The 14,429-nt window shown below is 40.1% G+C and overlaps 1 protein-coding gene across 1 annotated transcript in view; it reads left to right on the top strand.

Annotated features, from left to right (window-relative positions):
• Positions 1–14,429, top strand: part of pde8b (phosphodiesterase 8B) — a 45,661-nt gene that overhangs the window by 21,882 nt on the left and 9,350 nt on the right. The window contains exons 9-17 of the mRNA XM_088356277.1: positions 808–896; positions 2,269–2,323; positions 5,561–5,609; positions 7,600–7,677; positions 7,767–7,843; positions 10,200–10,364; positions 10,478–10,523; positions 13,411–13,540; positions 13,688–13,886. Coding sequence (XP_088212403.1) covers positions 808–896; positions 2,269–2,323; positions 5,561–5,609; positions 7,600–7,677; positions 7,767–7,843; positions 10,200–10,364; positions 10,478–10,523; positions 13,411–13,540; positions 13,688–13,886 — 888 coding nt within the window. The remainder of the gene's footprint in view (positions 1–807; positions 897–2,268; positions 2,324–5,560; positions 5,610–7,599; positions 7,678–7,766; positions 7,844–10,199; positions 10,365–10,477; positions 10,524–13,410; positions 13,541–13,687; positions 13,887–14,429) is intronic.

The following is a 14,429-nucleotide window of genomic DNA, read 5'->3' as shown; positions in this document are numbered from 1 at the left end:
ACATTGTGTCATGAACCAGAACAGGATCAGGACCCAAACGCGTGACATTTCTCACACAAGCCTTTTATTTTTCGGGAAATGGGGAGTCATGCACGTTAGGCAGCAGTCTGGCGTAAAAGGATAGGAAGCCAGAGGCCGACGAGATCGATACCAATTTCCGGAGTACATATCGGACAGAAGGCGTCGATACCGGACTGGGCGGGACAGACTGGAATGATAATGAAACAGGATACCGAAATAAAACAGGACAAACTAGACGGGAGCGAAAACTGGAGAGAATAATAAACAGGACAAAAATAGACAGGAACAAAACTGGAAACTAATATTAAACAGGACAAAAATAAACGGGAACAATACCGGACAGAAAATGCCAACAGGAAACAGGACCGAGTCAAAACCCACGTCTTGCGGGGGAGAGGTTCGTTGACGGACCAACAAACCAAGAGTGAGAGCACTGTGCTTCAATAGACTGAAAGCCAATCTGTCAATGAGCCACAGCTGGCGACACACGGACGGGGCCAATTGGGCGCCATGGCAACCGTGACACACTGGTGCTTTAAATATTTCGTAATCCTTTAATATAATAACAAAGTTAAACTTGAAGCTGTGTCATACAACAGACAGTAGGTTAATAAAGATTTTTACAGCATGTGTTGCTTTCATTATTTGGCTCATTTACGGCCTTTTTTGTCTAGTATGGCTCTTTCAACATTTTGAGAGGCCCGCTCTTAGGCTAGCTCGTTGTTCTGCCCGCAGAGCCTGTAAAAAAAGTACTGGGGCTTTGAAACCTCAATGTTCTGCTCACAGGAATGGCAGGGGATTTACTACGCCAGAAAAAAGTCGGGCGACAGTACGGCACAACATGTGAATATAACGCCGGTCGTCGGCCAAGGAGGGTGAGTACGGCCATTAGCGCATTCAATGCCATAATGTATAAATAATTTTTCAATATTTTTGTCCCTGAATGCCAAAATGTAAAAACAGTTGAATTTGTTCGTAAGTTGCTTCAGTGCTATATTTTGTTTACTTCAGAATCTTTAAGGCTTGTATAAGTAACCTGTATTGTTTTGTACTAAAAAAAAAACACTCCATAAAAAATATGCTCTATAAAGATAAACAAAGTTAAGTTTAACTTACTTATGGAAGATGGGCTTCAAGAGTAAGGCGACTTCCTCCTCCGTGGTAGAAAGTGGATGGAAAAAAAAAGTGATCCAACCACTTTCTCAACCGCATAAGGCTTTCTTATTCCACTTACATTTCAAAAGAAACGGCTTTTCTCTTCTTTACATTTTACACCAACCATATTGAATGGATGCACGAGATATTAAAAAATAAAAATGTCAAAGTTTTCTGGAGATACAGTGTAGAATGTTTACACACGAACTAGGAAGAGGAAGCGGTTTTCTTCTTCGGGTGGATGCAGAGTGACCGCTCACAGCGCCACATGCTGGTAGCGGCGGAAAGAAGCACTACTGTACATTCATTTTGAGTAGGATAAATCACCATTGGATGGCAGGAGTGGCTTTGATTCCATCTTTTGATTCCATCTGAGCCCACACATAGAGGGAGCCCCCACTTCTTAGTGTTGCTTCCTGTTTATAGCAAATGAAAGTCTATGGTCTAGGGGTGGCCCCACAAAGTGAGTAGGCATAATGAAGCAGTATGGTGGTAATAGCAAAGCTATCGATAAATAGGAATATGCAGTTACAACTCCTCAAGGCAGCTTTTTCCTTTCAAAAAATATCCTGAAGTCCCATCGTCATCGTCTGGTCATATAGGAATGAACTTTTGTGTACATTTGCGGGAACCCAGTCGCCCAAGGGATGCAAACGCCATGGTAACTAAAAGGTAATGCATCTGTTTGTGCAGTTCTTGCTATAAACAGTCCCTTGTGTTTATAGAAACCATTGTTTAGATATCGGAGGTATCATAAATGCAAAAAGGCGTTTTTCTCAGTTTTCTGGGAAGCTAGTATTTTCAAGGAGCTTAGCAATATTTAACTGTTGTTTAATAAACAATGGTAAAAGATAGAAAGGTCATTGTTTTCTATAACGGATAATTGTTGAAGCTTTCTATTGATTTGCCCTATGCCTATATAGCCACAGAGGCCTTCAAATTGAGTTTAAACGGCAAAACTTGGCTAGCAGCAGCTAGCTTTTCTCATTGGAAAGAAACATCTGGCATTGAATGGGTTAAATTTAGCAAGAAAATGCATTTTGAGAAGCCGGGAATGGATGATTAATATTTGTATCTTTTTATTTTTTGCAGGAAGATTCGTCACTTTGTAGCCATTAAGAGACCGCATATCGACAACAACAGTCAAGTGGGTGTTGCTAAAATAATACCAGAAGCGGGAATTGAAGTTGTAGAAAAAAACGCTGTGTCCATTGTTAGCATTCTCATAAATTTCAACATACTGCGAATATTGTTCTAAAACTTAAATCCAGTGCCTTGCAAAAATATTGCCCCCTAAAATTGATATATTTCCATATTTCAAGCTTCAAACTTATAGATAAAAGACTTCACATATTTTCTAACAATCATCAGCATGTGAGATACAATCGTGAAAAGAAACCAAATTTGTTCAACATATAACGTATATTGTGTTAACACATAAAAAAGAAAAGAAAAGTAGGCATTGCAAAAATATTGCCCCCCTTTGAGTTCTACAAATGCTATAAAGGATCAAGGTTTGGACTTTGGCTTGGACATTTTAACACATTTTTCTTTTTTTTCTTTTTTTTTTTTATAGATTTTGCTCTATGTTTAGATTTGTTGTCTTGTTGAAAGATGAACTTGTGTCCCATTCTCGGTTCTCCAGCAGACTCCAAAAGATTTTCTGCCAGAATTTCCCTTTATTTGGCTACATCATAATTCCCGTTAACTCTAACCGTCTTCCCAGTCCCTGTTGAAGAAAAGCAAATCCAGAGCATGATGCTGCCACCACCATGTAAGACAGTGGGGTTGGTGCTTTCAGGGTGATGTGCAGTGTTACTCTTTTGCCAAACGTAACACTTTGCATTTCGCCCAAAAAGTTCAGTTTTGGTCTCATCTGACAAGGGCACCTTGTTCCTAATGTTATATGTGTCTCCCATGTAGCTTCTTGTAAAAGCGAACCGGGCCTTTTTATGTTTTTCTTTAAGAAAGGGCTTTCTTCTAAGCACTCTTCCATAACGGGCAGATGTGTGCACAGTATGATTAATAGTTGTCCAATGAACAGATTGTCCCACCTCAGCTGTGATCATGAGCCTCTCGGTTGCTTCTCCAATTAATTTCCTTCTTGTTTGGGCCAAAAGTTTAGAGACGGCCAGGTCTTGGTTTGCCGTGGTTCTATGCTTTCTCCATTTTGATAAAATTGCTCGACGAGTGCTCTGAAAGATGGATAAATGTTACGAAATATTCCTGTACCCCATACCTGCTTTGAGCTTTTCCACAACCTGCCTGGTCATAATGCTTCTTGATGGTGTCTGTTCATGTGCATTTTAAATAAGACTTAATGACACTCAGGTTTACTCTGTTTGTCATTGTTAGTCATTTAGGTTGACATTGGATCATTCAGAAGTAATCGGGGAACTCCTGGAGCTGAAAGAACAGGGGGGAGATACTTTTGCAACACTTACTTTTCAGTTTTTTGTAGCAAATATACCGGTAATATGGAAATATTTTAGTTCCACTTCCTGATTGTATCTCAAATGTTGTTAAATCCTAGAATATGTTTTCAGTTTATTAGCTTTAAGTTTAAAGCCTGAAATGTGGCAATATGACTAAAGGTTTGCCAGGCACTGTACATTGACGTAAATACAAATTCAGTCCCGAGTTTAGTCCAAATCCAGCATGCCGCTTAGCTCTGCAAGTCAATCGTCTCATTTACGTCACGGTACGCTAGGATACGGCTAAGCGTCAGGAAAAAGCCAGGACGGCTAGCAGCCAGGCCTCAGGTCTATTTATACAAACGAAGGGCTAGCGTTAGCGCTTTCTCCCGATGTATACGGGCCAGCACTTCGTCTCGGCCTGCCAAATGGCGTCCGCTCCTGCTCATCGGGATTTCGGATCCTGAGCTTCTTATCCGATTGGTTCCGTCAGCTATTTTTGTCGTCACCTTTTTCTTTGTTAGCACAACGCTGAATGGAAGTTACGCTAATGCTAATGCTCAACTGGAAAACTGGATTTCCATTTTGTTGTTTTCTATTGTTAGCCGGATTTTTATTAAGCACTTTGGTTTTCCAGCATGTGTTGCTTAACCTTTCCTTCTCTTGAAGATTTTGACTTATTCAAGTATTCTAGGTGAAGGCCGTTTTTGTTTGCACAACACAGCCCATGATGCTCTTAAAATCTGGCATTCAATTTGTTTATAAGATTCAAAGTGTTTATGTCATATGCACAGTAAAGAACCACGTTTCCCTGCCAAATGAAATTCTTACTTTGCTGTCCACACAGTTGCCAGTGTAAAAATAGAAACTAGGACACTATATACATGTATACATAAAAGAATATTATGAATATTAAAATATAATATTTACAAGATTAACTCAAGATGAGTTAATCTTGTGAATATTATAGTTGCTCAGGAGGTAGAGCGCTCGTCTTGGGATCAAGCGATCCCAGTTCGAATCCCGGCTCGTCCGTGTTACATGTCGAAGTTTCCTTGGGTAAGACACTGAACCCCTAATACCCCCAATAAGCAGGTCAGCGTCTTACATGGCTGCAATACAAGACCGCTATTGGAAAATGTGGAGCACATTGTAAAGCGCTTTGGGAAGTCATTGACTTGAAAAGCGCTATATAAATGCAGATCATTTCATTTAAAGCAATAAGATAAAAATAAAGATAAAACACAAGATTAACTCAAGTTGTCAGCACCAGAACGGAAACCAGACCCAATTGCGTTACGTTTCTCACAAGTTTTATTAAAGGAAAGAGGAAGGGCTGGGCCCACGATCCGGAGTTCCCTAGGCGCGGGAAGCAAGTCGTTCTCGTACTCGGATTGTGATCTGAACTTGGAAGTTGATCTTTCGTAGCGAGCGATGGCGGTGTCATGGACGGAAAAACAGGTCCATAGCTGGGACAAGAGAGCAAAAACGTGGTCAGGGTCAGAAACGGGTCGTAAGCCGGGACGGGACAGCAGACGTGGTTGGGAAAAAATGGGTCGTAGCCGGAAACAAACCGAACAGGTGGAAGTCAGTGTCGAACAAAGGCTTGCCTAGTATTCACTGAGGTTCGCAGACGGACTGACAAATGGGGACGGATAGGAGTGGGTTTAAACAGGGACGGAGAGCCAATCAGAGTCCGAGGTAGTTGGCGCCAAAGGAGCGGGCACAGGTGATTCACATCAGTAATCATGACACAAGTGTGCATAATAAGTCAAGTGCTTAAGCCAATTTACTTTGTTTGAGACAACTTTTTACAATAACTCTTCGTTTACTTGGATTTAAGCTTAATGTTAGCTTGACGTTCATAATTGACATTCATAATTGAGAGTTGGCTACAACCCCAGGTATTACGCAGAATTATCATGACATTTCAATTTATTTTAAAACCAATTCTTCTTCACATTTTCCAGTGCCAGGTGCACAAATATAACAAGGAAGATCGGTGCAGTTGCCACTCAGGTAATTTTCTTTAGCTGTGTTTTAAATGCATACTTTTAGGGGCTAGCTGCATTTAGTAAGGCTATTCATGAAAGCGTGTGTGTGTGTGTCTTTTTTTGCTTCCATGCTTTTGGCATGATTGCATACATATGTAAAAATAATATTTTGTTTGACATCTTAAATCAAAACCTTTATGCAGCTTCTTATTTCATATTGTGCTATGCGCAAAAGCCCTGCTAACATAAGAGCTATATCTGTTAGCAGTGTTTTACCCACATTACTACAATGTGGAAAGTAATAAGCAGAGTGATACTGAAAAACAGTAATAAGTTACAGTTACTAGTTATTTCAATTAAAAAGTAATCGTATTGAAGCCCCCTCCCCTCCACCCCCCATATTACTGAAACCTAAAAGTTAAAAATTACCTTAAATACTTGCATTGAAGCCGACCCCCGAAAATTCCTTCAAAATAGCCCATTTAAAAGAAATAGAAGAAAACTTGAACAACAACCAATAGAAGCGGTGAACCCCGTCATATTTCTTGGACTGTGTAATCTTGAGAACTTGCAAAAAAACACTTAAATGAGACGCTCCATCTCCATTTTGTCCCTGGGCTTTAAACCACTCGAAGATTACTTTCTCCGTTTCTAGGTACCTGTATAAGCCACGCCCCTCTCCACGCTGCCTAACATTTGCTACCAAATGTGAATATAACTGACCGCCTAATTCACAGGTTTCAAAACATGCGGCCCGTGAGCTGTATCAGGCCCGCCAAGGGTTTTAATTAGGCTAAGAGAAGCACATGAGCTTAAATGAGCTGCAGATTGAAATATGTCCACTAGATGTTGACAAAGCCAGGTGCCACTCGCATAGCAACTGGAGCAATATTCCTTTCTCTCTTTCTTCCCCTCTCCTTTTCACCATTTTTTCATCTCTCTCTATCTTCCTGTCTTTTTTCTTTCTCTCTTTTCTCTCTCTTTTAATCTTTCCTTGTCTCTCTCTTTCTCTTTTTCTGTCTCTCCTTTTCCCCCTTTCTCTCCTTTTCTCTCTTTCACTTTCTCTCTTTTTTCTCCTTCTCTATCTTGTTTTTTTCTCTCTCTCTCTTTCTGTTTTTCTCTTTCTAACTCGCTCTCTCTTTTTTGCCCTTTCTTTCTATATAACATGGTCTCTCTTTTTTCTTTATGTCACTCTCTATTTCTCTTTCTCTATCTCTCTTTTTCACTCTCTCTTTTCCCTCTCTCTCTCTCTCTCTCCCTCTCTCTCTCTTGTTCTATTGTATGTCACTGTATTTCTTTCTCTCTCTCCCCCTCTCTCTCTCTTTCATTCTTTTTTCACTCTCTTTTTTCTCTTTGTCTCTGTTGTTCTCTCTTTTTTCCTCTCTTTTTCTCTCTCTCTTTTGTTCTCTTGTTCTTTCTCTCTCACTCTCTTACTCTCTCTGTTTCTTTGTTCTTTCTTTCTTTCATTCTTTCTTTAATCTACTAGTCTAGCCCCAGCTTGAACTAAAATGATTTTGCCTGAGATTCAGTTTTTATTCTACAGTTGTAAATTCGGCTTGGATGCGAGTATTACGGTAGGGAGAATATCTCCATGAGGAGAAATTCTGGGCTCGAGTTGAGCCACCGTAACTGTATTCAGTTGTACTTTCTTATTAAATATAAACAGGATTATCGATTGTTCTCGATTGTTCTCAGCTCAGGGATGCTGCTGGAAATGTGAATTTCCCTTCGGGGATGAACAAAGTATCTATCTATCTATCTATCTATCTAATGCCACTGACTGTACATAACATAATGAGCGAAGGGGGAACAGTTAGCAAACAAAAAATGTACGATTTCCTTTTATTAAATAGCCGACTAACGCACCATGCTAGCATCTATCTCAAATAAAACCTCTTTTTAATAGCAGTTAGCCAAAGATTAGCCCAATATGTCATCATAATCACATATTACTCCAACACGTTTCATCTCAATCCTTAGTTTTTTTTGACGGCGTTTGGTTTTGTCATTAAAAGAGTGCCACCTGCTACTTCACCGTGACAGGAGGAAAGACTCGATGGATACAAGATCGCTCAGCTCCCGCAGTAGTGACGGTGACAACATTTCACAATTATGTCATTCCTATCTTTTATCATTAATACCTCTTACAATGTTAACAGCTCTTCAAAACTCTTGTCGCCAGCCGCCAGTTTACAGAACCGGAGACACTCGTCAGTTGCCAGGATTCACTCAATGACCATTGAGGCTCCTATCACCAAGGTTGGGATTGTTTTTTTAATTCTCTTTTTTAAAATAGAATATTTCTAAAAGGAATCGATTAAAGCATGCCTGTCACATTATACGTTTTCCTCATATTTCACTTTTTTACATATTTTTAAATTGTGTACGCCATATATACCAGAAGACCCAAACGCGTAACTATCACAACAAACGTTATTGCGGAAGCTGAGAAGTCAGGTATGGGTGTCAGGACCAGAACGGAGACAGGACCCACTTGCATCACGTTTCTCTCAGTTTTATTGGAAGACAGGAAAGGGTTGCCCCCACGATCCGGTGATCGCTGGGCACGAGAAGCAGGTCGCTCTGAACGTGTAAGTGGGACTTCCATGGCGAGCGATGGCGGTGTCGGGAATGGAAGAAGCGGGTCAGTAGCCGGGATAGAAGAGCAAAAACGTGATCGGGATCGGAAACAAGTCGAAAGTCAGGAAAGGAGAGACGTGGTCGGAGACAAAAACGGTTGAAAGCCGGGACGGGAGAGTAGACGTGGTCAGGATCAAAAACGGTTCGAAGCCGGGGCACAGACAGGAACAAAATCAGTTTGGAGTCAGAGTCAAAAAAAAAAACTTGCCTAGTGTAAACTGGGGTTCGCAGACGGACTGACAACAGGGGACAGATAGGAGTGGGGTTAAATAGGGACAGAGAGCCAATCAGAGTCATTTGCCGCCAAACGAGCTGGCACAGGTGAGGGTAATGGATAATTGTGACAATTCCGACTTTGTGCAGTGATTTTTTTTTTTTTTACTGCACCATTTAATTTACTGCATGCGGGGGAAATAACTAAGAAAGATGCTGATAGAATATTTTCTATTATTTACTTGGTAAATAAACGTATTTACACAAATTATCTTTTTTTTATTCTATCATCTATCCATCATCTGTCTTGCTGTGAGTCAATAGGTGCTGTGTTGTGTTTTTAAGGTTCATTATCACTTAATAAGGGAAACTGCAAACATGTAGGCGTTAGCGTAGTCTTGTAGTATTCCACTTTGTAGTGTTTGCTTGGACGGATTTTTGAAGTATTTCTATAGTATTCTCGTAGATTTCTGCAGTAATATTTTATAGGATTCTTGTAGTATTTCTGTAATAGTGTTTTGTATTAGGATTTTTGTAGTATTTTTGGAGTATTTTTAAAGTATTGCTGTAGTTGTATTTGTGTAGTATTTCTGAAGTAGGACTTTTACAGTAAGTTTGTATTATTTATGTAGTAGAATTTCTGTAATATTCTTGAACTATATTTGCAGTAGAATTTTTGTAATAGTTCCCTGGTAAAGTTCTAAGAAAAATGCTGATAGAATCTTTTTCTGTTTTTTACTTGATAAACACATTTGTTTACTCAAATGATCCTTGTTTTTATTCTTCATGGTCTGTCTTTCTGTGAGTAAATAGGTGCTGCGTTGTGTTTTAAAAATGTATTATTTCTTAAAAAGGCAAATTGCATGTCAACCTTAGCGTTGTCTTGTAGTATTCCCATTGTGATTATTCCGTAGTATGAAGTATTTTTGCAGTATTCTTGTATATTTCTTCAGTAATATTTTTATAGAATGATTGTAGTATTTTTGCAGTAGTATTTTGTACAGGATTTTTGTGGTATTTCTGTAGTATTTTACAGTATTACTGTAGTTGTATTTGTGTAGTGTTTCTGAAATAGGACTTTTGCAGTATTTTTGTATTATTTATGTAGAGGTATTTCTATAATATTCTTGTATATTTCTGCAGTAATATTTTATAGAATTATTGTAGTATTTCTGCAGTAGTATTTTGTAGTAGGATCTTCTTAGTATTTCTGTAGTATTTCTGTAGTATTTTTACAGTATTACTGTAGTTGTATTAGTGTGGTAATTCTGGAGTAGGACTTTTGCAGTATTTTTCTATTATTTATGTAGGGGTATTTCATGTAAACATTTTGGAATTAATTCTGCAGTAGAATTTTTGTAGTATTTCCGTAATACAGAACTAAGATGCTGAAATAGTTGTTTGTTATTTACCTGATAAATAATGTTGTTTACACCATTGATCCTTGTTTTTATTCCATGTAGTCTGTCTTGCTGTGAGTAAATAGGTCCCGCGTGTTTTTTTCCTTTGCTTAATAAGGAGAATTACTATCATTAAAAGGGGAGCAATTAGCTGAGGTTGACAGGTATGTAGATATAAATGAATACAACTGAGATTCTGGTTATTTGAAAGTACAAATCAGCAATGGTATTATCGCGAAATAATGAGAATTGCAATCATTAATATAGAGGAGAATTTGGCTAAGGTTTAAATGGTGTTATAGCCATTATCTCCATGCTACAGTATCATTATTTTCTAAAATGCAGTATTTATACTTAAACAGGTAATCAACATCATCAACGCCGCCCAGGAGAACAGTCCACTAACGGTGGCCGAGGCCCTGGAGCGGGTCCTTGAGATCCTGAGAACCGCCGAGCTCTACTCGCCTCAGCTAGCTTCTAAGGAGGACGACCCCCACACAAACGACCTGGTCGGAGGGCTCATGAGTGTGAGAGACGCTTGAAATTTTCAATCAGCGAGTATTCGATGGCACATATGAAAAGAAATAAATATGATCAACTACACAAAACCAAATGACAGAACTGGGTTTTTTTCTCACAGGACGGGCTGCGACGACTATCCGGCAACGAATATGTTTTCTCCAAAAGTAAGTGCATCAATATCGGCTTCCGATACGCAGGGTTGGGTAGGGTTACTTTAACTTGATTACTTTCAATTACTTTTGGATTACTCCGATACCAAATATGCTAATAAAAGACAAAATAAACTAAATATGAATAAAATTATGACTCACAACACGTGGTAAGCCTTCTCTCCTGGCTTTGATCTCTTTGATCTCCGGCAAAACTAACATAAAATGCGACAGAAACAAAATGAAAATAAATCCAAACAGCTTGCCAACATCATTTTTGCCCTTCCATATATTCCGTTACTCCCCAAGCCTGCCCAAAATTTAGTCATTTTATTCCTATTTAGTTTCTTTTGTCTATTATTAGCATATTTGGTATTGGAGTAATCCAAAAGTAATTGAAAGTAATCAAGTTAAAGTAACCCTACCCAACCCTGCTGAAACGGCGCAGAATCTCACTCCCCTTCACGTGAACACACGCTCGTTTTTTCCTACGCTTTCCAGCACTTGACAGAATGAATGTCTCAATTGTAGTCCGTATAATGTGTTTATTCATGAATATTGATTGCTGTGATTGAAACAAAATAGTGACCATAGTCTATATCAGGGGTCGGGAACCTTTTTGACTCAAAGAGCCATAAAAGCAAAATGTATTAATTTTATTTTGGGAAAGAGCCACACCATATATTATGAGACAAATTTACTAAATTGCTAAACCGGCGCCCCAGACAAAAGCTTAGTCTTCAGCACATTTATTTTTGTTGATTTGATAAAAATTATGAAAGAATAATGCCAGAGCCCGTGTCCCAAAATCAACAAACATACCACTTTAAACTTGTCTCTTTCTTGCAGTTACTCAAGATTGGTTAAACTCATTTTGACCCTTTTTTTCCCATACATATTGGTTTCAAAACCAGATGCAAGCAGTTATTTTGTAAATACGTCACTACATTCTGCAAGTAGGGAGCCTGATGTGTTTACCTTTGATGCAGACGGCGTGGGGCGAGAGATGAGAGGGAGTGCTTGCACATTTTGCATAGCTCCACCCATCCCTCCCACTCACTTCTCTTTCCAGTGTTTTGGCGTATTTACAGTTTGTTCTGTGGATTCATCATAAGGTATCTGACCACTGAACACAGATTATACAGTATAGTGAGCTTTTATATAAAGGATTCTTTAGCGCTGTACGGCCAAAGCGAGTTTTTTTGTTTTTTTGTTGTGACCCCTTGACTGTAAATTGTAGTCAAAAACGTGCCCTATATATTCTGCGAAGTACTGCTCAGTAATTTAGCTTTGGTTTGGCTTTGCGTGTATCTGAACAGGATCAATGGCTCAAGTTTTGAAGGAGATGGAGAAAATTTGCATGCAATCAAATTTGTCTCTGAGCCACAGGTACTCTTAGAAAGAGCAATATATGGCTCGCGAGCCATAGGTTCCCGACCCCTAGTCTATATAATACGTTTATTAAAACATCGTAATGGGAACTACCCCTGGCAGGCCACAGCTGCTGGTAGAGGGGGAAATTTCATTTAGTGAGCTGCAGTACCACCCAAAGCCTGCTAGGGGGCATTCACAGAAATATGTTGCTTTAAACACCCCAAACAATATTTCTCAGTAAACACATTAAACAGACGACAATCGGAACATTCTTTCTGTCCTGAACTAGTGGATGCCTTTTCATATGTCATCTACATCTCTGGTGGTCTAGTGGTTAGAATTGAGTGCTGCGATGTTTTTTGACTGATCAATCATTGCACAAATACGTACAGTCCTATTGTAAATCCTCATGTATTACGTACTATGTACTAACTTTGAGTTCATTTATTGTAAAAATGCTGTCAAGACCAATACGGAAACAGGACCCAATTGCGTAGCGTTTACCACAAGTTTTATTGAAGCAAAGAGGAAGGGCTGCGCCCACGATCCGGTGTTCTCTGGACGTGGGAAGCAAGTCGCTCTCGTACTCGGATCTTGATCCAAACACGGAAGTGGATCTTCCGTAGCGAGCGGTGTTAGGGACGGAAAAACTGGTCGGTAGCCGGACTGGGAGAGCAAGGTGTGGTCGGGGTCGGAAACGAGTCGTAAGCCAAAATGGGAGAGTAGACGTAGTCGGGGACAAAAAAAGGTCGTGAGCTGGGACGGGAGAGCAGACGAGGTCAGGATCAAAACAGGTCAAGTCAAGTCAAGTCATTTTTATTTGTATAGCCCTTAATCACAAAGAGTCTCAAGGGGCTGCACAGGTTATTACACAGACTATTTTTCAGACTATTATTACATCATCCCCTGATCTGGAACCAACATGAGGGCAAGGAAAAACTCAAAAACCTCAACATGAGAAAAATGAAGAAACCTTGAGAAGGGACCGCACATGTGGCATCCCCCTTTCGGGATTACCAGACAGCAAAGGATGTTGCAATCACAAATAATACAGAGATATTGTTCACGGAAAGTATATGTTATTCATACGCTATGGAGTAGAAGTGTGTTTTAAGCTTAGATTTAAACATTTCCACTGAGGATGCTGATTGGATCTCAGAGGGGAGAGCATTCCACAGCACCGATGCCCGGATGGAGAACGCTCTCGAACCAGCGGAACACTTCTTGGCTCTTGGGTAGGTCGTAGCCGGAGACAGACGGGAGCAAAAAACGGGACAGGTGGGAGTTAGGGTCGGAAAAGGCTTGCCTAGTATACACTGAGGTTCGCAGACGGACTGACCACAGGGGGCAGACAGGACTGGGTTCAAATAGTGACAAGGAGCCAATCAGAACCCGCGGCGGTTGGCGCCAAAGGAGCGGGCACAGCTGACTCACATCAGTAACCATGACAAAAGCGTCTTATACACAAATAAATATGGTCATTTTCTATTAGAGGCGGATGTTGGATCGAGAAAATGTTCTGTTCCAGACATGAGCCAAAGTCAACTTTCAATACCGGTCACCCTGAGTGATGTCCCTCAATCTATTGCTGACATCCTTAACGATGAGGAATTCTGGGAGTTCAACATTCTGGACTTGGAAGCAGTTACGCACAAGAGGTAATAACCCCCCCTTAGTATTTACAGTATCACTACGATAAAATAAACAGTGGAAGCAAGGTTAGCAAGGTTTCTTCCAAGCATTTGCAGTTTATCTTCAATGAATTAGCGCCGGCTGGACTCACTCCTTTGTCGGTTGACTTAAAGGCCGCTGACGTACCTGGGTTTGAAGATCTTCACCAGTTTCGGGGTGGGCGACTTCCTCAACTGCTCGGAGACAACGCTGCGTTCTTGGCTGCAGCTGATGGAGGCCAGCTACCACTCGTCCAACTCCTACCATAACTCCACGCATGCTGCTGATGTGCTACACGCTACTGCATATTTCTTACGCAAGGAGAGAGTCAAGGTTTGTGGCTTGTAAATCGGTCAATATACAGTATGTATTGCCTTGTATTGAAAACTTTAGGGGACTGAAGGTGGAGCCTTGAAAACAGGGCTTACCGTACTTCATGAAGCTTAGAACTACTTTTTGGTCATTGTAGTAATTTTTCATAGGAGTGGCCAGATGAGGCCACTTGATATCTCGGGTGGCACACCAAAACTAAAAGAAATAATTTCAGGTTATTGAAGTAAGAAGGCAGCACAGCGGCACAGTTTATTTATTCCTAACTCGCATTTTAACAAGGGTTACATGACTGATTATAAATAAATAATCAATGATCATGTTATAACTATGTTATTACTAGGGTGTAATTATAATAAGTATGTTTTGAATAGGCTCAGTCAACCACTAAAACATCATTCTATTTAGAAAACAAACTGCCTAGAAAATCACAATGACTGATCACTGATGACTTATTTTAGGAACCAGACCTAGGAAACCCAGTTTTTCCTAGGGGGTTACAATGTGTCACGGTTGCCAATTGGCCCCCTCCTGTTTGGCGCCAGC

The sequence above is a fragment of the Urocampus carinirostris genome, chromosome 16, assembly GCF_059441175.1.
Source record: "Urocampus carinirostris isolate Australia breed hairy pipefish chromosome 16, RoL_Ucar_1.0, whole genome shotgun sequence".
In the NCBI taxonomy this organism is placed as follows: Eukaryota; Metazoa; Chordata; class Actinopteri; order Syngnathiformes; family Syngnathidae; genus Urocampus; species Urocampus carinirostris.
This window is presented reverse-complemented; position numbering and strand designations above follow the sequence as displayed.